This window comes from Xenopus tropicalis, chromosome 10 (assembly GCF_000004195.4).
Source record: "Xenopus tropicalis strain Nigerian chromosome 10, UCB_Xtro_10.0, whole genome shotgun sequence".
In the NCBI taxonomy this organism is placed as follows: Eukaryota; Metazoa; Chordata; class Amphibia; order Anura; family Pipidae; genus Xenopus; species Xenopus tropicalis.
Window position 1 is genome coordinate 31318197 of NC_030686.2, and position 24252 is coordinate 31342448.

Below are 24252 nucleotides of genomic sequence, written 5' to 3' on the forward strand. Positions count from 1 at the left end.
AAAGATTTGCCATCTGACACAATGCACCTGTCGAAGGGAACAATGCATGCTGCGTCTTCATCTGACGAGATAAAATCTAAAGGTGCCTGAAAGACACTGAAATACATTAACTAACGGATATAGATGCAGTTGCATAACAATATCAGATTCAATTCAGTGAGAAAAAGTGAACTCATTATCATGTAAAAGCTCATGGATGTGATTCAATTTGAGGAGAAAAAACCTTCTTTCCTTATTCAGTTCCAGTTTTTTCCCCATAGTCTTTAATAGAGTGTTCATGTGATAAACCATGACACAAGGTTTTCTGAATTGAATTGCATCTCAAATTGAATCTCATACATGAGTTCCTACGTGATAAATCTTTTTTTCATTGGATTGAATCTGGCCTAAAATCTGACCCACGATATATTATGAAAATCTCCCGTGGAGTTTAGCCCTAACTGCCCAGAGTTAATACCCTACACAGTGTCTATTGGGCAAGTTTAAAAATCCCTTGGGTAAGCCCTGGCCTTACTACCAACAACAGAGCCTGAAGGCAATGGACAAAGTGCACGATTTTTTGCTTTGCAAAGATGAATACCGTACTTAGAGTTGTAAGGCTGTGTTTCTCTAGAGACATTTGATTCTCTTTCTTTACTGTAGGTTTTTATCAGGCGTGCCTTAATCTGAGTTTCTGGAAATCTTTTTCTCCCCTTCCCCCTTACTGCCAGTATTTGTATGTACAGTGTTCTGTTTATATTGTTCCAAATCAGATCCTAGTGATTTCCAGTACTTCTTGTAACACTCATCACTACTGGGTGTTTAAACAGACATGCAATCTTTTGTTCCTGCCATTTCTTGATATATTGCCCATTTATGTGTCAGGGAGATGGGGAGCTAATGGGGGGCCTTTTTTGGGGGCACAGATCTTCCCTACTAAGCTAAGATTTCTAGCCTATTTCTTTAGTTAGGTTTTAGGTCTCCCTTAAAGTTTTACAGTCAAATCAGTTCTGAAAAAAAAATGGTATGGGATCCCTTACCCTGAACCCCGTTATCCAGAAAGTTTCAAATTACAGAACGGCCATCTCCCATACACGTAAAACAACCGATGATCTGGCATTGCTTTGCTTAATTGAGCAATTGTACCACATAGCATTGCTTGAAAGTACAAGAGGATTTCTAGTATTTGGTGGTGCCTATTTGGTAATCAGCTTTTCAGGGGTGAGAGCTTTTGTTGTAATTGTGGTTTTGCAAGCTTTGGGCAATGTAATAACAGGCACATGTTGCTTCTGGTCTAGTTATCCATATCAACCAGTGTTACTTTGTAAGCAGCTATGAAGTGAATGGAGCCAGAACTAACCCAGACAGCCACATCATTAAGCTATGTCAAAAGATTTGGGCCAAAACTAAACACTAATTTGTTAATAAATAAAACAATTTGCTTGCATCTGGACAAAATATTGTTTCTAGTGCTTAAAAGTCATGTTTCTTCTGTTTAGTACAAGGACATTCAAGTATTTGGCAGAGTTAATTTTATTGTTATAGTCCAACCCCAAGAGGTATATCACACGTAGCATTTTGTGAAGGGCTTGGTTATGAGTGAATGCAACAAGTTTGTATTTGCTGCATCTTGATTGGGCCATGACTTTAATTCAAACAAAGCAATAAGTCCAGTTGTTTTCAATTTATGTCCATACAGCTCAGTTCCCTTTATGTGCTGCAGTTGTTTAGTTGTTTTGCACCTAGTGCTTTGGCCATTTAGGAACTATTGTACAGGTATAGGATCCCTTATCCAGAAACTCATTATGCAGAAAGTTCCAAATTACGAAGGCAATCTCCCATAGACTCCATTAAAAGCAAATAATTCTAATTTTTAAAAATGATTTCCTTTTTCTCTGTAATAATAAAACAGTACCTGTACTTGATCCCAACTAACATATAATTTATCTTTATTGGAGGCAAACAATCCTATTGGGTTTAAATGATGTTTAAATGATTTTTTAGTAGACTTAAGGTATGGAGATCCAAATTATGGAAAGATCCCTTAGCCGGAAAGCCCCAGGTCCCGAGCATTCTGGATAACAGGTCCTATACCTGTACATTGAATGACAGCCATTATTTATTTAACCCATGGGAGTTGACAATGTGGCATTTTTGATTCCTTCATTCTCTGGGTATTGAGGCATACAGAGGCAAGGGGTGTCTGAAGGGCAGTTCCTGCCTGGAGAATGCAGTTCCTGAGGGCTGTGACTCAGATCCTTCTTGCACTGACCTGGCGTTGCAAACAGCTGGCTTCTGGGAATTTAGCCTTTAGTATAAGTGACCGTTACACATTACCTTTTGTCATGAATCACACTGTTGAAACAAGATCCCAGAAATTGGGTAAATTACTGTTACTGGTACTTTTTTTTACTCTTTTCCTTTTGCTGTGATCAGGACCTTTGAAATAATATGCCAAGCATCCCCTACACAATAGTTGAATTTTATCACTGACTTCTCAACAAATGACACAATTTCTGTAAAAAGAAGTAATCTCTTAAATGGTTAGATAGTGGCCTTTTTTATTAGTTTGAACTAAAGTGCCTTAATCTCTGTTCGACATGATAGATATAGGGCTGAACTCCATGGCAGATTTTGTAGGATGGTGTTGGACTGACAAAACACAAACTACAAGTCGGATGTACATCATGACAGTATCCCTTTAAAATAAATTGGCTGTCAGATGGAGATGCATGAACAAAACACACCATACAACTACAGCCGACATTACATTACATCTTGGAGTTGCGTGCTGTTGCATGACAAGATCAGATAAAATCTGACCCACGAAATCTGATCAAAATCTCCTGTGGAGTTTAGCCCTTTCAGCTATTTAATGGCAGTATAAAAAGCTGAATAGAAATTGAAAAAACTGGTCAGGTTTATTCTGTGTGCAGTTAGTTTAATACAAATTTTGTGGTGCATGTACAGTTTTATAACGGGGAAGTTCACATCCCAAACACCTTTTTCCAGTTCAGCTGTTTTCAAGTAGTACTCCAAAAAGCATGACTTTTTTTCAGTTGATTTCTGTGTTTGACCAGTTTTCTAAGTGTAGCATTTTATTGTCTACCCTCTGTTTCATAGAAGCAATTTAATAAAGGTTAGGGCAACTCTCTAAACCAATGTTGGACTTGAAGTTCAAACTTTTGCTCAGGGCCATCTTTAGCTTGTAACAAGGTCACTAGTATATTGGCAGATCGTTCATTTAGCTGTAGTTTTAATAATAACACCCTGATTCTTGCCAAAATGGCCTTCAAACTGGGCTTTCAAGCCTATAAAATACATCAAATAGGCCTTTTCCCAAAACGTTTCCATTCCTGACTTTCAGACTAGGTTTCCCTGCCACTTATTATAGTCCCCTTGGGGGCCCAGCCCACTAGTCATTTTTAACACAAGTTACTGGACTTATTATAAATATTCGTAGAGTTACCTAGTTCCAATTTAACAAAAAAAATAATCTTTGATGGTAGGGAAACAGGGGCTCAGCCTTGAAATATATAATTAATTAATGTATGTTGTTAATAGCCATATATTAGTTTAGTTTGGTCAGAAACATGAATTGGGGGAGATCTGCAGAAGTGTATTGCCCTGCTAATTGGCAGTGGCCTAGAGCTTAAGGTAGCCATACATGCTAAGATCCGCTCGCTTGCCGAAGACTGATATTGGCAACTAGAGCCGACTCATTTTCAAACCTGCCCGATCGAGATCTTGACGATTTCAGGCCAGATGTCAATCGTGTAGGCCTGTCGTTACTGCCCATACACGGGCCGATAAGCTGCCGAATCAGTCTAAGGGACCGATATCGGCAGCTAGAATCGGCCCGTGTATGACGACCTTTACATATATAAAAAATAATGCCTGTGGAGTGGTGATGTATATATTCCTTAGAGTTTGTTTAAGGCAGCTTAATACATTTAGTCCTCTCTACATGCAAAAGCGTGAATAAAGTTGATGACATTCAGGTCCACTCATTCAATAAATCCAAACCTTTCTTTCCCTAACTTTCTATTGTACAGATTAGGTCTCTCCTCAGTTCTGATACACATCTCCGTATAAAATCTAAATTCCAAAGTTGCATATAATGGACCAGTTGACCTCATGTCTGAGAAGGCCAGAATTGCCCAGATACGTTTGTTCCAGTCTTGCTCTGACACACACTTCGTCAGTTCCTTCTTTCTGTATGGTTAGTTTCAGTAACATGGGTGAAAATTCTGGAAGTGGCTACAGTGACTGATAAAAAGTCTGGGACTTCCCAGCACCAAATACCCCTTCCCGTATGGCAGGTTTTCTTTGAATCTCCCATATGTCATCTTTAATATATGGCATTTTGGAAAATGATTTAAGACAGAGAGTAGGAGGTAATGTTGAGGGAATAATGACAATTCTGTTTATCTTGCATTGCTCATAACCATTAAATAGACAACTGATATCTTGCTGTGGATATAAGTTCTTATTCATCAAACTTATACATGAAATTAATATTTAAAGTATCCGAAACATGCAGTGGTGATGCATCCTATTTCCAAAGTTGTGTTTTTATTCAATTTAACTTCCCCATCCATACACAGTAAAACATTTTGGCACAGTATAGGGAGGATGTTGGTTAGGGCATTGACCATTTTTGCCCCTGCCCTTTTGTTAGGGATTAGCCACTGCATTTGTTCTCAGCAAGTTCTGTTATTTTTTGGAGCAAGAAAGGATCATGTAAAGGTGAAACCTTTGCTTTAGGGCTCTGGCACACGGGGAGATTAGTCGCCCGCGACAAAACTCCCTGTTCGCGGGCGACTAATCTCCCCGAGTTGCCTTCCCCTGCCATCCCACCGGCAAACATGTAAGTCGCCGGCAGGATGGAACATGCGGCGGCGCGATTTCCCGAAATCGCCAAAAAAGACTTGCGAGGCTTTTTCGGCGATTTGCGTGAAATCGCACCGCCGTGTGCCAGAGCCCTTAGGGTGAAAACACACTGAGCTACTAGTAGCACAACTACTAAACTTCATAGACAATACTGAGAATTGCCTCTGCTAAAATACGCATTGACACAATTATCAGTAAATTATCAGAATTGCCTATTTTAGTAAGCGTGACAAGTAGCTGCTACTAGTGCTCCGTGTGTGTTCACCCTTCGTTGTCTCAAGTGCCAAAGAACTATACAAACAGTGGCTTATACACCAAAGAAAATGCCTCTAAGTGCTCTCAGTTTGGGAGGGGCAGGTGATCTCTCAGATCAAATGTTGAATTGCAATACAATTCCAGAGGGTTAGTCACTTGATATGGGGGTGTGGATGCCTATCCTGAAACATGAAATGCCATACCTAGACTGTCAGTCTGGTTAAATGCAGTTGTGACCTTAGTAGATTCCCTCCAGCAGGTACACAATGATACACACTTTTCCCAAGGTAAAAATTATAAAAATTCTGAAGACTTTAAAATTTGCGGAGGGCACACAAAGTAGGACTCTCACTTTCTCTGCAAACTCTTTGATTTGTGTAGGGTGCCCTTCAGTAATCAACTGGATACAACGATATATGATCCAGTATGGTTGTACTCAAATGGGACATGGGACAGTACTTCTCATAAACTTTGGAATTAGGTCAATCATCAACAAGAAGGAAGGAATATGAGCCAAACCTTCCTACCAGCATACATATGTGCCTCACAATCCACACAGTAGGCCTATAGGGCAAGCATTTCGATTACAGCTATTGGCCATTAGAAATATTTAGTTTGTTCCCTTCTATTTTTCTCTAGGACTCCACTGGTTCTCCTGGCTCCACTTCTGGCTCAGTCTGCACCACAAATTACTGCAAAATACCCTGCTCTGGGCTGTTTCAGCCCCCATGGGACTCATCAGTTCCAGTGGATTGGAAATCTGGTTCCAGAATTTGGCATCTCAAGCTCAAATGTGAAGGTTCTTTCTACCCCATCTGAATTCTACGAGGTCATGAAGGTAAAAATCTGGTCAGCGATTGAACCTCAATGACTGAAACCAGTGTCAGGGGCAGATAGATAAGCATTATGCAGAGCTGCTCACTGCCCCTTTGGATATGGTATTTAAGCAATGATTGGACATTATTCATTATTCATTATGCTTACATAGGGGTGAATTAATTAGAATTGCCACCTATTTTAATGCATTTCTTCCTCAGGACAGCAGAACCCACAAATTACCATTTCAGTCATTTTCCTATATTTCAAGTAGCTATTAATGCTATTGAGCATGTAGCTTTTTATTTTGTTTCGTTTTTTTTTTGTTTAAACATGTGCTGCCTTTCCAACATATGTTGAATATTTATAAAATAGAACAGATAGGTGGTGTGACCGTGTGACTTGGTTAGTAGTTAAGCATAGGGCCGCATAGCTAAGCTCGTAGGAATGTTTTTAGAATGACCAGTGAGAACACTGACTTTAACTTTTCGTTTTTTTTTCCCCTCTACCAGGCACAAATAAAAACATCTAAGAAACGCATTACAATGGCATCGTTATACCTAGGGATTGGGCCACTGGAGCAGGAGCTGGTAAGGAAATGCTAAGAGGGAAGGCTTTAAGGAGTGCTATTGAGACTGGACTGCTTCAGTATGTGTAATGCAGTACTTTCAGGTCTTGAATTTTGGGTATGGAGGCTTAACCCAGCTTGAAAAGGCATTATAGAGTTATATTTCTTCTGTTTGGGGACATATTTATAAAGTGATGTAAAATTATACACAAAACATGGTGTAAAAATGTAACTAATGTCTAAAGATGAAATATGCAAAAGAATGCCAGCACTCGTGTATCTGAAGCACTGCACCTCAGTGCAGCCAACATAACAACTGATGCCTGTGAAGGAAATCTACGCTTACACATCTACCTTGGCCAAAAAGATTAATTTAATGCAAAGCCAAGGTATTGGCTGTTACAACCTGAGAAAGACTGGTGTAATGGACAAAACATTGGTTTTGCATTAAATTAATCTTTTTGAGCAAGACTTGTGGATTTCCTTCAATGCACTCTAAACCTGGTGTAACCCATTGAAATATATATGACGTAGTCAGGCCCCAAAGCATAAGTTAAATGTTGTGGCTGTATAAAAAGCTGATAAAGGGCTGGTTTAAGCCCGAAACGTTGCTGTGTGCACTTGAGTAAAGTCACTTTTTTCTACAACATTTCCGGAGTGCTGCTGTTTTTTCATTTTATCCTGTATAAAAAGCTGAGGCACACACCACCAGTTTTGTTTTCGACTTTGTTTAAAGCAAATCTATACCCCCTAACAATGTAGGTCTCCAGAAAATGATATTGGATAAAACAGCTCATATGTGAAACCCTGTTTCATTTAAATAAACCATTTTCATAATAATAATATACTTTTAAAGTAGTATGTGCCCCTGGGTAATCCTACATAGAAAATTGCCATTTTAAGTACTTGGGACCGCCCCCGGGATTATATGATTTAGGTTACTCACAAACAAACCAAGGCACGCATACATGTTAGGTCACATCAGCTAATGAATAAACAAAGTTCAGTCTTTTGCTCCCACACTACTTCCTGTTACAGTTAGAGCTGCATTATTTCCTGTCAGGTGATCTCTGAAAGCACACAGCCCATCACAAAATGGTGTCCTAAGGCAAAAGATATAAAAGGGCAATTTTAGCTGGCATATATACAGTATAACGCCGTTTCCCAGGGGGCCATGAGAAAATGGTAGTAAATCCAAGGACATCAATTCTGGGTTCTACTGTATTGGTAATATTCTTTAATTGGACACTTAATATGACATAAACTATCTGTTGGTTAAGTATTTATTCTGGGGGTATAGTTTTCCTTTAAGCTGCTTTTTTTGTCGTTGGGTACAGACCAGTGTAAAGTTATAACAAAGCTTTATAAATATGTGAATTTGCACAGCATATCATGCATGAAGTTAGTGTTGAGTGAATGTTTTAATTTCTTCTATTTGCTTCTTTTGTGACAAAATATATGTATATATTTTATATATATTTATGCTGTTTGGATGCAAGAATAATGGGGCCTTCTGTTTACTCCTTCTCAATCTTATTTCAGGTGAATACCCTAGAGGAGACTCTCAAGTGCCCAGACTCCTCAGAGCTTCAAGTCTCCATCCTGCTGGACTACACCAGAGGATCCCGGGGTCAGTGATGGCCCCTGAAGCAGGTTGTGACACCTCCCTCTGAAAATCACTGTCACATCTTAAGAGGATGGTGACACACAGCCTGTGATAAATATCTTCTTAATTTGTTTAGTTGCCAATCTGAACATTCTGTTTATGTCCCAAGATGCAGCTAGTTATTGATTACTTTTAGGGTGAAAAAACAAAAAGCTTCTTAGTAGCAGCTACTTGTCACGGCAAAAAATACCCTGCCATATACAATATACTGAGAATTGCATCTGCTAAAACACACGTAGAGACAATTATCAGTAAGTGATTAGCATTGTCAACTTTAGTTTCCACAGCAAGTAGCTGCTTTTAGTAGCTCTATGTGTCTTTACCCTTAATGTTAACGTTACAAAAATTCTCAGTTTGGCTTCCTAATTACCTCCTTTTTTTTTTTAATCAACCCAGGTAGAAAGAATTCTCGCACCATGCTGCTTCCTCTGCTGCATAGGTTCCCAGACAATGTACGGGTTTCTCTTTTCCACACTCCACACCTACGTGGCCTTCTTCGTCTCCTTGTCCCAGAGAGGTTTAATGAGACTATTGGATTGCAGCATATGAAGATTTACCTGTTTGATGATAACATCATTCTTAGTGGGTAAGAGCAGCTTTTCTTAGTGTGCTTTTGTGTACACAGAATGGACAGCAGAGAAATCTGTACAATAGGTGTATTTCAGTCTTGTATGCATATCTCTTATCCTCCCATGTTGAACGTACAGTGTTATTAGATCGCAAACGATTAAAGCGCTTACCTGATTCCTTTGGTTAGTAGATTGAATTTGTTACCCTCTCTATATCTGCTTGTTCTGTTAAAGGGGTTGCTCACTTTTGAACTATTCTGAGACAATTTACAATGGATCTTTAATTTTTATTTGTGGCTTTTGAATTATTTATTACTCCCCTTTTTAAACCGCACTCACTTCAAACCACACACATGTTATCACAAGAGACCATACCCAAAGTATTAGTGGTACACTAATACCCACAGTATTAGTGGTAAAAGCCAAATGATTGGTGCTCACTGCAGAGATATCACCCTTCATTTATATGTGAAAGAAGTTTATTATGCCCTTAAATCCATATGCCTCCCCTGTGGATAGCACAGCAACCCCCAACACACCTCAGGGACAATATAATGACTATATTCAAATGCTAACAAACACCCAGAACTGACCCCTGGCAGGTTCACCTCCCACAGGCAGCATAGGGCAGGCAGAGTATGGCACACACGGGCCTTTAACATAAATACATAAGCCAGACATACTAAATGGCATTGTCCCATGATCCACTTGTTAAACTACATGCTGAAGGTGCAGCCCCTTGTTGCATCTGAGTTACCTGATAATGAATACTTGGTACTGACAGAAGGCATTGGCAGACAGGATTTCCTGTTTAGATTGACTGCCTGTAATCCACCGGCATAATATGATGGTCTGTCTAAACTGCGTTCCGAGGTGCCCTCAGAAGTAGAATCAATAACACTAAGAACAGCTTAATTGCATTTATAGGTAATAAAATGAATTTCTATGAATTGTTGCACTGAATACTAGACTATACTGGCTCCCACCCCATGATTAAGCCTTCCCTTGTCTTTTAATAAATGCTGATGCAGAATGTTCTGGGTTCTGCACTTCCATGATATGAGAGTTGGAATTAATTACTAATTAGCCTTGTTTATACATTTTCTTTTATTGTAATTCTTATATTGTGTATGTGTGTGTGTATGTATGTATATATATATATATAGTCTTTAAAGAAGCCGGCACTCACGTCTAAAGATCACTGGACGCCCGGGTGCAGTATTATAAATTCAGAAAGTATGCCAAGAGAAGGATACCGCACTCGCAGGACTTACTTGGAAAAAGTTGATTTATTGTTCACAACATAACACTCAGTTATGTTGTGAACAATAAATCAACTTTTTCCAAGTAAGTCCTGCGAGTGCGGTATCCTTCTCTTGGTATATATATATATATATATATATATATATATATATATATATATATACATATACATACATTTATTGTCAGTTGGTTATGACAGCAGAGGGCAGAGATAATGGCATTTTACTGGGGGCATTTTTGGAGACGCAGATCTTCAGTGCTAAAGGGCTATAATTAAATAGTAGCATATGTAGCCTAATTCGTTGGTGAAAGATTTGTATATCTGTGGAATTATTAAACTATGTTGGCACCTTCAGTGAAATATATTGGTCTAGACTTATCTCTTCTTATGTATCTTAACCCCTACCCTAGTTTCTCTCCCCAGCACTCTCACTTCCCTTCATATAATAATTCTTATAAATGTAATTTGATAGCAGAAAGTTTCAGTAATCTTGTATCAAGCATCTGTTTCCTCTTATACCATAACCATATGTCAGTGCTGTAATTTATCTATAAAAAAAATCAACAATAAAATGAAAGATACATAAAATGAAAAAAGACCTACAAAATGTCTGTTGGATAAGCTCACTGTCTATGTAACATGCTGTAACCATCCATGAAGGTAAACAACCCATTTATCACAGCAGCAAGATGGTCTTCTTCCAGTGCTTGCCTGGAGTACTGCTTAGTTAGATTCCTATCCAGTCAAGATGCTCACCTCCATGTAATAAAAGGCACTAAGTTTGCCCAGGAACAGTAACTAACAGCAACCAATAAGATTGCTTTTAAACAGATGACCAGTAAATGCTTCCTGCTGATTGGTTGCTATGGGTTACTGCACCTGGACAAACTAAGTGCCTTTTATTACATAACCCCCTCAGTGTCTCTTTTCATATTTGTACTCAAATAATTGTGCAACAAAAATGAATGGCACCCGTATCTGGGTTGTCTTGTGTACAGACTGTGTAAGTGCTTATAACTTTGTTTCTTTTTCAGAGCAAACCTAAGCGATTCATATTTCACAAACCGGCAGGACCGCTATGTACTATTCCAGGGCTGCTCCGAACTAGCAGATTTTTTCAGTGATCTTGTGGGAGCAGTGTCAGAGGCTTCTCTGCAGTTACAACCAGATGACACTGTTCAGGTAGAAGAAGGAATGGAGCATCCTTACCAAGGTGAGCTTCCTCCCTTCTGCACCTGACAAGACCCAACACCCAACAAGTGTGCATTTAGTAAGACCCTCTTATTTCACAGGGTGATAAACATCTTGTTTTTTCAGAGCCTCCCAAGCAATCACATAAAGATAAAAGTGATTTACTTGAGATCACATGTAGTTTGTGAAACCTTGGCAGGAAGTTAACCCACAAACAGGGTAACACCTAAACCACTTCAGCATTCTTCTCTGGGGAAAGTAACTGGCCCATGTTCTTATAAGGATGCTCTTGGTAGATACTAACTATGTGTGCTATGATAAGCACAAGCCCTCGTAACCATTTCTACTTGCTATGACTTGCCATAACTAATCAAATCCGAATGCAAAGGACATTGGCTATCCACAGACTGATAGCATAGCATAAGCAGCTATTGCTTTATACTGTATTTGTTGTTCTCAGGCACCCATGTACCCAGATACTGCAGGATTCCTAATACTGCCTCTACATCTCTATCAACCAAAAATTTTTGTGGATGATTGTTCACATGTTTACTTTAGTAGTGAAAGACCTAATGTTTCATAATTGTTATTAATGACAAGACAGTATGGTAAGTTATAAGTGAAGCCTTTAGGTTAATGCCACACATAGTGAGGGTCATTTATCAACACTGGGCAAATTTGCCCATGGGCAGTAACCCAGGGCAACCAATCAAATTGTTTAATTCATTGTTCCTCTTGCAGCTGGCTGGAAAAAAACTATCACTGATGGGTTTCTATTGGTTACTGCCTGTGAGCAAATTTGCCCAGCGATGATAAATGAACCTGACTGTGTTTTTACACAGCGTTTTTTAAAACTCCTTCAGGCGCGTAATTATGCCAGTGCATAATAAACACAAGCAGATTCAAGTTGATTTTGGCCACATGTTTTCTTTTAACTGTCCCTCACTCCAATGGGATGGTCAGAAACTTCTCATTTCCCACGATGCATTGCGTCATTCCATAAATGTTATGTCATAGGGCAGGACTAATGATGCAGTAATGACGCAGTGACATTCTTGCAAGAATTGCTGGTGCCATCTTGACAGCGCAGTGTATTTTAGCCGCGCGCTGTAGTTACCATTGTAATAGCATTACTCATGGAAAGTTAGTGGCATGTTACAGTCAACACCATAAAATGCAGTGTCCTTCGTTTTACATGTTAACGTGTTACAGAAATACATGTGTTTGCCATTTTGCTGATCCAATGAATTTTAATGTGAGTGCATTTTTGGTGTAATTATATCGCTGATGGAGTTTAAAAAAACAAAAAACAAAACCACTGTGTAAAAAAACACACTACTTGTGACATTTTCTTTAGGATTTACTGTTACTGAGACTATAGCAAGCGGATATTACAGCTGGAGTGGTTCTTTTGTGACCCTGACTACAGACAAGCACTTTAGGGCCTTCAATCCAAATTCCATTTCTTTTTAACTAAAATTCTGGTTATCTGTAATTCATTTACTGGGATTGTCTGTTTGGTTTATGATCTTACTTAGCGAGTGCTTTCTTTTTCAGGTGATAAAACTAAATATTGTGAAGCTGCCAGTAAAAAAGTCATGGGAGTAATAGAAGATGCCAGACGCCGGCAATATGAACATCGCAGTACCAAATTTCAGAATGAGAGATCAGCCTCCGACATGGAACCTCCAGATACTTGGGTTTACCCCTTGGTGCAAATGAAACCTTTTGGAATTCAGATAGATGAACTAGTCACAGAAACATTGCTAACAGAGGCCGAAAGAGGAGATCAGCTGTATCTAACCACTGGTTACTTTAACCTAACACAGGAATATATGGACCTACTTCTGGGCACAAGGGCCGACTACAACATTTTGTTAGCTGCCCCTGAGGTTAATGGCTTCTTTGGAGCCAAGGGTATTGCAGGAGCCATTCCAGCTGCTTACGTACATATAGAGCATCAGTTCTATAGTGAAGTTTGCAGGCATGGTCAGGAGATGAGGGTTAAGCTACGAGAATACCATCGAGACCTCTGGACATTTCATGCTAAAGGTAAGTCTTGCCTTGTACTCAAGACACACCTATGCACCCATGCTTTAGATATATGGAGCAAATGTCTTAGCATATGCTGAAAACGAACTTTATGGGAATTGCCTTATGGTGGAACACACTGTTGTATAAATACTAATATTAACACTTTTACACAAGTTTTAGCATTTTAATTTGTGCTCATTTTAAAGGCGTGTATAACCAGCAGTCAGTTCCTAGATGTGTGAATAGGGCAGGAAAGCATGGGTAGGGGGTGTGCAGAGACAACACTTGTAAGAACTTAAGTTAGCTGAAGGTGTGTTGCAACATCAAAACACACATTGGCAATGTTGTGATGTGGTAGTCATGTCTTATACAGTTTGTACTAAATTAGCATTTAACATTTATTGAAAGATGATTTTATGAGCTGTGTCCAAGGGTTCTGAAATGTAAACCCTACCATCTCAATTTAAACGCTTACGGCTGGCCAAAGGAGGTGCAAGCTAATAGGAATTTACATGAAACCCCATCATGTACATGATTTTATACCACCAGGGGGGAAACATAACGACCAGTATGCTTTGTTGGTAGGGTCAGACGGGCAAATCAAATGTAATGTGAATGTAATCTCTTCACAATTTGAACTGGCATTTCAGTTGTTTTACAACCTACACTTTAATTCAGGTGACAAAATAATCCATTTGTCATTGCCCCAAACCCCCAACTGTCCCGCTTTTCGCGGGACAGTCCCGATTTTTATAGTGCATCCCGCTGTCCCGGATAGTTCCATGAATGTCCCGCATTGCGGAACACTTCAATTGCATATTCTCACAAAATTAGGTTGGTTAGTTTCATTACTGACCTCTTCCCTGGGGGACAATATCTTTGTCATGCGGACCTACAGGAATTATTGTGGGTAGATGTTATGCAATTAGGTGCTATTGCTGCAGTTCTAAATGAAGAGGGATTTTTGGGCCCTTTGTAGCCAATGGAAGAGGTGATTTCCCACAGGTGGCTGAGCCCCCCCTGTGCCATCACCCTCAAAAGCATCCTAATTTCACTTCCAGGTTACACCATTACCTCTCTTTTACTGTTCATGTGTATCAAGTACCTTGCACCCTAAGGCTGCTTGCTGCATACATGCTAAGTCCTTGACATGTAGGAGGAGGGCCACTGTGAAGCAACTTGGACAGTAATTGTTACCCAGCATGCTAGATCAAATAGATAATAGGGCTACATACAAATATTAGAATAGCCCTACTTCATTAGAAGCTTTAGTTGCAAATTATATTCTTAGGTCTTTTAGTATTATTTTGGTAGTTTTTGGTCCATTTACCTGTTTATTTGTCAAGAAATGTGCACTTGTGCAACAGTATAAACACTTTGTGCCACCACAAGCTGCCTATTAGTCCAGCAAAGATCAGGCACCTACTACCCAGTTGCACAGCTTAGTTTTACATGTAACAGCTTAATTTTTGTCTAAACTAGTTTTTACCTAATGTACATTTGCACATTCAAATATTTGTATGTTGGGTAAAAAAAATGCAAAAACAAAGAAAATAACCGTAAATGCAAGTGTAATATACTGTATCTGCTGGACTTTACCGGCAGTGAGTGCACAAATGGGTATTTACGGTCAGTTGCTTGTCAGGTTTTGCCAGTTTCATACAGTGCAGGTTTCAGTTGATAGTAATTCTCCTTCTGCAAATTCTAGTCTTTTAAGCCTTGTTCTACATTTCACAATTAAAGGCACAAATCCAGTCAAAATAACAATGTGTAGCAGCTTGTATTAATGCAGATCTTCATTTGTCATAAGTATTAGATTCCACATTACCTATATAAAGAGACAAAGTGAGAGCTGTATCTTTATGACAAATGAAGTATTCTATATATGCTACATTAGTGCAGAATACTAGGAAATAATTCCAAATCGTTCGTACAGGTATGGGATCCATTATCCGGAAACCCATTATTCAGAAAGCTCTGAATTATGGAAAGCCTGTCTCCCATAGACTCCATTTTAATGAAATAATTCAGAATTTTAAATTTGTTTTCCTTTTTCTCTGTAATAATAAAACAGTACCTTGTAATTGATCCCAACTAAGAGATAATTAATCCTTATTGGGGGCAGAACAATCTTATTGGGTTTAATTCATGTTTTATTGATTTTTTAGTAGACTTAAGGTATGGAGATCCAAATTATGGAAAGACCCCTTATCCAGAATACCATTGGTCCCAAGCATTCTGGATAATGACTCCTATACCTGTAGTATCTCCTTTGAAAAATTATGTTAAAGCCTGAATACACACAAACTGTAAAATCCCTCACTGTCCACTACTAACAAGGGCACAACATAAAGCTTATAGGATATAGGAACAAGGAACTTTAAACCCGTAGTTGGTAGCAGACTGATACACCAACGTATATAGTTACCATAACTCTCTGCCAATCTATTTCAACCTAGATAAGATCTTAGGCTAATGCCACACTGAGTAGCTTCTAAGTCTGTGTATAAGCCCAGGCTGAGAAACAGACCATACACTCATATCTTTAGTCTTCTGTGCCTGCACCCACAGCCACTGCCCGGATGCAGACACACGGAGTGTATTTCAGTGCCATAACATGTGAGTTTTTTTCATTTCGGCGCCAAATATGATCTTTGTGTCTGCATATGGGCCAGTGCAGTGGCTTTGGGTGCAGACACAGAAGACTAAGGGCTCTGGCACACGGGGGAGATTAGTCGCCCGCGATAAAACTCCCTGTTCGCGGGCGACTAATCTCCCCGAGTTGCCTACCCCTGCCATCCCACCGGCGAACATGTAAGTCGCCGGCGGGATGGCAGACGCGGCGGGGCGATTTCAGGGAATCGCCGAAAAAGACGATTTGCGCGAAATCGCGCCGCCGCGTCTGCCATCCCGCCGGCGACTTACATGTTCGCCGGTGGGATGGCAGGGGTAGGCAACTCGGGGAGATTAGTCGCCCGCGAACAGGGAGTTTTATCGCGGGCGACTAATCTCCCCCGTGTGCCAGAGCCCTAAAGATATGAGCATAGGGGCCTAGACAACAATATAGATAAGGTAACAAGCAAACTGTTGTGAGAAAGCCAACATATTGGCACCTCACCTCTCTTCCTAAACTTATACACATTGCCTGTTCACATTTTTATGTGTCAGCTCACATTTGTAATATTTCAGTTCAAATTGCTGCCTTATTTTTATGTTTATATGTTGTTTGGGTGCTTGGTATAATGTGGGGCACCCACGTGGTTGGCCTTGCAGTTCTTTAACTTTTTCTTGGTTAAAGGCAAAATAAATCTTTCAATACATATTAGCATTTTCAGATATTACTCATTACTTCCTTTTCGCGTGCCTGTAATGTGAGGTTCTTTAAAGGGAAGTTGAAGCACAGCCAGCTGGGGCACTCACTCATTATGTGCATGAATGTACCCCAGCATGGGCACCCACACCTGGAGCCTCCTTCTCAGTGTGGGCGGCATAACACTCGCAAGGGAGGCTTTCTTTACAAAATATTATTGTTTTTTAGCCCGCACCTCCAGTAGGGGAAACCATTTATTTAAATAATAAATTTTTTACGTTAGGGGCCCTTCTAAAAGTTGGACCCCTATGAATCCACACCCACAACCTTTTCCTTTTAATCGGTGGTTTGTTCAGTGTCAGACTGGGAGCAGGGGCCCACCAGAAAACCTTAGACCCCAGGCCCACTCTCCAAACTATTTTTCCTCTCTTACTCAGTCAACTTCTTTATTCTCCTAGTCTTTTTTATTTACATGCTAGCATCTATTTCTCATCTTTCTTCCCATTCAGAAATAGGGAATGACCATGAAACAGGCCAAATTCTCAGGAGCAGGAGGGCCCACTTACACCTGGGCCCCCCAGGAGTTTTCTTGGTATCCTGGTGGTCCAGTCTTACACTGGCTTTGTTTCCCACAGGGTGGATTGTCAGCCATGTATAAGCACAGGCTGACAATCTGCCCATATGCTTGAAAAATTGAGCCTTCTCCCGGAAGCATTGAATCAGCCCCGGTTCAGGCACACTCAGCCGATATCCACCAACAAATGGAAAGTCTTGCATTTGTTGGCAGATATCGGCAGTGTATGGCTGCACCCAGGCGGATTCAGTGCGTCCAGGTGCAAACACAACAAGAAGACTTTTCAAGCATATAGCTTATATGCAGGCTGACAAGCCGCCTTGTGGGGCACTACCCTTAACTTTCCCATCTGCTTATTCATATAATACTTGATAACACTTTTGGGAATCAAAACATGTATTGTATTGTACTGTGTCAATGGTGGGATAAGACACATTTTCATATAATGTAAAGTACATTAAACTCGCCACAAAGAAAGAGAGGCTGAGGGGCACCACACTGAGCCTTCGGGAGCAGAAATCAGTGTTTTATTAAAGAGCAGGCACTCAGTGAGCAAATCTTCAGGCAGAATTCTTCATTAAAAGTAGTTTTATTGGAATACCAGGAACAATCACCTTACGTGTTTCATGTTCAGAGACACTTAATCATAGGCCTATGATTAAGTGTCTCTGAACACAAAACACATCATGGTACTCTAATAAAATTGTCAAAAAAAACCAGGATACTGTATAAAGATGTGCAGGCCTTTAGTTACATGCTTCAACAATAGCCACAGCTGTCTGGGGCTGGTGGTATTTGTAGTTCAACTATAACATTTGCAGTTCATTAACTAATTTGTTATACTATATGGCATGCATCTTATATCCAGTTTTGCACAGGTCTCTGTGTGTATATCTTATTGTACAGTTAAGTTTTAATGATTTCTTGTATCTTGCAGGTCTGTGGTTCTACTCAGCTGGTGCAGATCTTCCTTGCCTCACTCTTGTCGGTTCTCCAAATTTTGGTTATAGATCAGTTCACAGGGACTTGGAAGCCCAAATAGCTCTTGTAACAGAAAACAAGGAACTGCAGCAGCAGCTTCATAAGGTGAGATTGCTGTTTGAGAGGCAGGTGTCTGCTTAGACATACACTTTACTGGGTGTAAGCAGAGCAACTTTTTTACAGGTTGTGGTTTTAGCATCTGAACAGGGATGTGCAAGAAACCACCCTTGTGACTTCTAGTTTACAGCTGACTTAAAAGATTGTGGACTGATGTGAAACCAGAAGTTTGCTTTAAAAGAAATACACCTATTGGGGCTGTGGCACACTGTGCATTTTTTCTGCTGGCAGATAAAGGCAGGCACAAGCCCAAACTGCCCTGTATGTGTATGGACAGGAGGGGAATGCCCCTGTAACTGTGCACAGGTGGTAGATTTTGGCAAGAAAATGTACGCTTCACAAAGCAGAAATTTTACCTTAGGCTAAAATTTAGCTCGGGATAATTTAAAAAAAAAAAAAGTCATTATATCAGTTGGTGATACAAAGTATTGCATTGATTTTGGCATTGTCTGGGCTTATTGCTTTTGAGAAGACCCAAGTGCTTTTTTCTTTCATATGTTCAGTGAAATGCAAATGATGATGATGGTTGTAGTCACAGAGTTGACATTTAGCCATGAGGTTTTGCAACAAATGGTTCTTGTCAGCTATTATGAAATAGTTAATCACATTTATGTCACTTTCCTCCCTGTATGATGCTACGGTTGCTGAGATTCCTGATACGACAGGAAACCAGTATGTGAGAAGACTGATGGTGCAACAGATGCTTCTGGATTTATATGAATCCACTTATAGCACTGTATTCAAGCATAAACAATGAATGCTGCTCGCTTCTGTTTTTGTTCTGTTTTCTTCTAAATCTGCTGCTTATCATGAAACAGGAAATCCCACAAGCAAATCTTGGCTCTGGTGGGCACACTGAGCTCTCAATATGCTCTTCATCATATTATTTGTAGAACTTCCTCTTAAGCCCTTGTGCATTGTCTTTTTGTCATGGTAAAGGTATCCAATCTAAGAAGAACTGGTTTCACTAGAAATGTACCGAGCACTTACCAGGAAATATCAAGCTAGTTATTGTTAGTGCTTCCCTTATGACAGGGTTATTTAAAAAAAATACCTTCTGTCTCCAGTGCTACTTCTTCAAGTTCAGCATCTGAACTTTAAGTCTTGAGGAACCTGTTTTAGTGCAATGCATACGTGGCCTGTGGATTTAGAAGCTCCAGCGTGCCCCAAATTTTTCCCCACTTTGGCAGCTATGGCAATCGCCTGCAAATGCCTGTGCGGTGTTGTGTAAAAATGTGAATTGTTTGGCAAGGGCTTCTACTAGTGCTTTCAGAGGATTTTGTTAGGTATTAAAGTACCCATAGCACCTGTGGTGAAAGCTCTTACTTAGAAACCTACACTGCAACTGAGCTCAGCATATGCTTGTTTTCTTTCATCCAAGGCTGCTTTTTCAGTCTGTCAAAAATATTGCCTGCTAAGTAGGGACGCATCGAATCCCGGATTCGGTTTGGGATTTGGGCTGTATCCAGCCTTTTGGTGCATCCCTACTACTAAGTAGTGTGTTACTATTTAAAATGTTCATGCGTAATTTTAAATTGTCATGTGATCCATTGGCAATATCCTACCCCCCCAGTTTCACGTCACTGTTATAGGTGCCTTAAGCCATACACACACCAAGGAGGTAGAATTTCTATTGTTTCTACCTCCATATCTGATGATTCAGCCCTGAATGTCAGTGGAGGGTGGGAGCGATCTTTCGAGCGACCAATGGTTACACAAAAGATTGAAATTGCTATGTATGGCCACCTTTACATTTTATGTTTGTTCACCCAATGCTTTTGCTGTTGTATATTAAAGAAACTGGCCATTTGTGGACATTAGGGACACGTGTCCAGTACATAACCAATGAGTCACCTTGCCAAAAATCTAGTAAAAAGAGGACCACTATATATGACACTTTTAATTTAGTTTAATAAAAATACACTCAATTTAGTGATTGCTTTAGCATGGGGAGAGGGTAAGGCTACTTAGTATTTACAGTACCTTGCAATATCTGCAGATATGGAGCTTATACTGACTATTAGAACTCTTATATGGATTGATCTTTCACTGTCTGTACTGCATTATTTATCTTTAAGGAACAACAACAGCTTTATAACCTGTCAAATGCTGTGAGCCCTGCTACGTTCCAGCACCCAAGTCGCTATGTGAAACTGTGGGTGAAACTGGTAACTCCTTTGATTAAGAATTTCTTCTAAAGCACTGAAAGGTAAGTAACTGCTTGCACTTATACTGCAGGCGTTGTAGTGGCTTATAAAGTGGTTACTAGACTTTCCGTGCCCACATCTTCCTATGGGGAGATTATTTCTGTAATAATTTAATAGGCAAGGTGCCAGTGCATGACTGTGCAAACTTTATCTCTTTTCTTAAACCCCCCCCCTTTCAAATGTGAGCATATATCCTGCTTTTCTGCTGGGAAAGTTCTAGTATAGAGGATTCTGGGAGCTGTAGATGTATTCAGAATGCCCCTGCTTAAGATTTAGCATCAAATCATATATTTACTTACCAAACCAAATATTTAGTACTTGTCAAGGAACAAGGATAAGAAGAGAATGAATCAGTGAATTGCCATAGTCATACAATATATACTGGTAGGCAGCCTGCCTCTTATCAGAATACGGCATAATGGAAACAAAAAGCCTCAGCAGCTATGGCCTTTATTTTCTTTAATTACAGAAGGCAGAACAGCTCATAGCACAGCAATAGAAACATAGTAATAGTTAATTTCGTAGCGACCAAACAATCCTTTGTTACATGGTAACACCATTTCTGGGTACTATTTCTATTCAGTGTCTGTGGCCATCTAGCTGCAACTCTCTGGTATTTCTTCTGAAGTGAAGTTATGAAATATTTCACAATGTGATAACCAGAAAAGGAAGCGCTTAGCACTTCGGCAAGCCGTCACATTTTTCTTTTTTTTTCATGTACATTAACCATCATTTGTATGAGTCATTCAGCTTCAGTTACGTAGACCCAGCGCCCTTGTGCCTTCCCAATGTCTATTTCTTTAAATCTCCCCCTCATTTGCAGAAGTTAAAGCTTTCAGCAGAAACTGCTGTGACATCATGCTTCCTCTTATTATACTTTTCCCTTTAAAAGAAATCGATGCGAAATTGGAAGTTTGAAATCAGTCGGCGTGAAGCATGATTTCTAGAAACACCCTCAGAAGTTTCAAAAACTCACACTGTGCAAACCCCCAGGTAAAGAGCACTGTTTCATTCAGTGGCTCTCAGAACCAGCCATTCTTAGCTTTCTGGTTCTGTCTCACTGTCTCAAGCCTCTTCTTCTAAAAAAAGAAAGGTGGGTTTTCCATAACCCTGCATTACAGGAAAACAAAGCTCCCAGTCTGGTAAGATGATTAGATGATTGTATTTTTCCAGTCCCTGTCTGGCACATGGTGTGTGCTGAATTCTATTTAGTAGTGACTCACATCAAATGCAGTAGATGAATTCTAATTAGTACATGCAATACACAGTGTTATGGCAAGACAGTAATGCGTATTAAATAAACTACAGGTATGGGACCTGTTATCCAGAATGCTCAGGACCTGGGGGTTTCCGATTAAGGGATCTTTACGTAATTTAGATCTCAAAAAAATCATTTAAATATTGAATAACCCCAATGGGCTTGTTTTGCCTCCAATATGGATTAATTATATCTTAGTTAATATCAAGTACAAGGTACAGGTATGGGATCCCTTATCTGGAAACCCATTATCCAGAAAGTTCCAAATTACAGAAAAGCCATCTCCCATAGACTCCATTATAAGCAAATAATTCTAATTTTTAAAAACGGTTTCCTTTTTCTCTGTAATAAAACAGTACCTTGTACTTAATCCCAACTAAGATATAATTAATCCATATTGGAGGCAAAACAAGCCTATTGGGTTTATTCAGTATTTAATTGATTTTTAGCAGACTTAAGTTATGGAGATCCAAATTACGGAAAGATCCCTTATCTGGAAAACCCCCAGAGCCCGAGCATTCTGGATAATAGGTCCCATACCTGTGCTGTTTTATAATTACAGAGAAAAAGGAAATCATTTTTAAAAATTAGAATTATTTGCTTATAATGGAGGCTATAGGAGATGGCCTTTCCTTAATTCGAAACTTTCTGGATAAGGAGTTTACGGATAAGGGATCCCATACCTGTACTAATAATCACCACAACAACGTATAGGATAGCTGTGACGACTTGGCAGGCTGACTAACCCATGGGGCATATTGTTCTACCTGTATGAAAGACAAAAAAAAATGAGCCTGTTGGGGGTGAAATGATTGGTCATTAGTAAGTCAGAGAGACAAGCCCCCCGCTGGCCACCTTGTCAGCCTGATATTTTATAAAGGAACAGACCTAGTGAATAAAAAATTCCTCTTTATTGTACATTATGTTTAGGAGAAACATGTTTTACAAAGAAGCAGCTTATTTTAACAGATGTTTTTAAAGTTGAGTAAAATGTTGCATCGATGGACTATTTACTGCTTTTAACAATTTTTTTTTATTGAACTTCTGGTTCAAGCTGCATGAGAAGAGGAAGGTACGGGTTTAGCACTGAACGCACAGACTGTCTTGATGAAGCTGGCTAAGATCTCAAAGGAGAGTGTTTCGATTCGAAGTGCAACTGCTGCGCAGTCCTGGGACCTGCCACTGGGACCTTTTATGGTGATTTAGCAAGAACTGTTTCCCTGACTAAGTTATATTTTGAGCTTAACATTGCATATATATATGCTTTTTTTTTTGTTTTGCATATAAATAAAACTGTTGCAAAATCTCTGAGATTGTGTAATTCCTTTGTACAGTAGCAGCATTATACCATTAACATTACCATTGTAAAAGCTTGTGCAAAGAGCAGTTCTGGAGAAGGTCTGGATCCTTGAATAAAGCCTTTTTGAAGTTTTACAACCGCTGTCCTGGAGTCCGTTGAGTACATGCCGGTGATGTTTCTACACCTGATTTGAGGTTGTGTTTTCCCTTGCTGCGGGTCTGGGGCATTGCACCCGGGCCACTGAGAGGAAGCGGTGAGTGTATATCTAACCGTTCACAACTGTACATAGTATATTAATTGCACTTATATGAAGACTGAATACCTACAGAGCGAGAGGTTCGGGGCATAAGCACCCGGACTTGTAGTCTAATTTGGTGAGCGTTTGGCTTGTTATAAGAGACCATTAAATTTAAGTTTATAGTTCACCACTACATAAGTATTTAAGTGAATAGGAACGACTGGGAGCCTCCAGACAAACAGAGCAAAGAGCAGTTCTGGCCGAGCTCTGGCTACACTCTGGTATTATGTACAGGGACCACTGTCTCTGCCATTTCCTACATGCCTAACCCCTCCCACCCCTCATGAGTTCAGCACTAATAAATACAGGCAGTGCTGCGTTCATGGCGACAGCTCATGCATATAAGGTGCTAATATACATTCAACTTTTTAACATAATTTGGATTTGAATCCTTGAGGGCCATGGGCTTGGTGCTGTATATATTGGGTATGTCGTTTGAATATGTTTCCCTTTTGTATTGGCTTCCTCTATTTGCAGCCACCTACACCTTGATAAGGGCAGCCGCAGCAATCATCAAGGGACTTGACTCATCCTCCCCTATAGGCTTAGTCGTTTGCTAAAGACCTTACTAGTTTCTGAGTATCTAAGATATTCTGTGGTCCCTTTCATTGCACTTTTTATTGTCTGAAACCTACCTAACTACTTTCCTGTTAAAGGGGTGGTTCACCTTTAAGTTAAATTATGTTATACAATGGCTAATTCTAAGAAACTTTTCATTTTTTATTTTTTATCATATTATTTGCTTTCCTCTTCTTACTCTATCCAGGGGGTGTTTTTTTTATTTATTACTTATCTTTTTATTCAGACTCTCTCCTATTCATATTGCAGTCTCATATTCTCATTCAAACCACTAGCTGGTTACTAGGGTCATTTGGAACTTAGCAACCATTGAGCTGCTAAAATTCCAAACTGAAGAGTTTCTGAATAAAAAATTCAAAACTTCAAAAACCACAAATAATAAAAAATGAAGAC

At 39.6% G+C, this 24252-nt stretch overlaps 1 protein-coding gene across 2 annotated transcripts in view; it reads left to right on the forward strand.

Annotated features, from left to right (window-relative positions):
* pgs1 (phosphatidylglycerophosphate synthase 1) overlaps positions 1–22993 on the forward strand; it is a 33713-nt gene extending 10720 nt beyond the window's left edge. For both annotated transcript variants that reach the window (NM_001128054.2, XM_018097672.2), the window contains 9 exon segments: positions 5767–5965; positions 6456–6533; positions 8054–8141; positions 8574–8763; positions 11045–11223; positions 12759–13253; positions 18057–18205; positions 20296–20426; positions 22737–22993. In NM_001128054.2, the coding sequence (NP_001121526.2) occupies positions 5767–5965; positions 6456–6533; positions 8054–8141; positions 8574–8763; positions 11045–11223; positions 12759–13253; positions 18057–18205; positions 20296–20415 (1498 nt within the window). In that variant the 3' untranslated portion in view covers positions 20416–20426; positions 22737–22993.
* The last annotated feature ends 1259 nt before the right edge of the window (positions 22994–24252 follow it).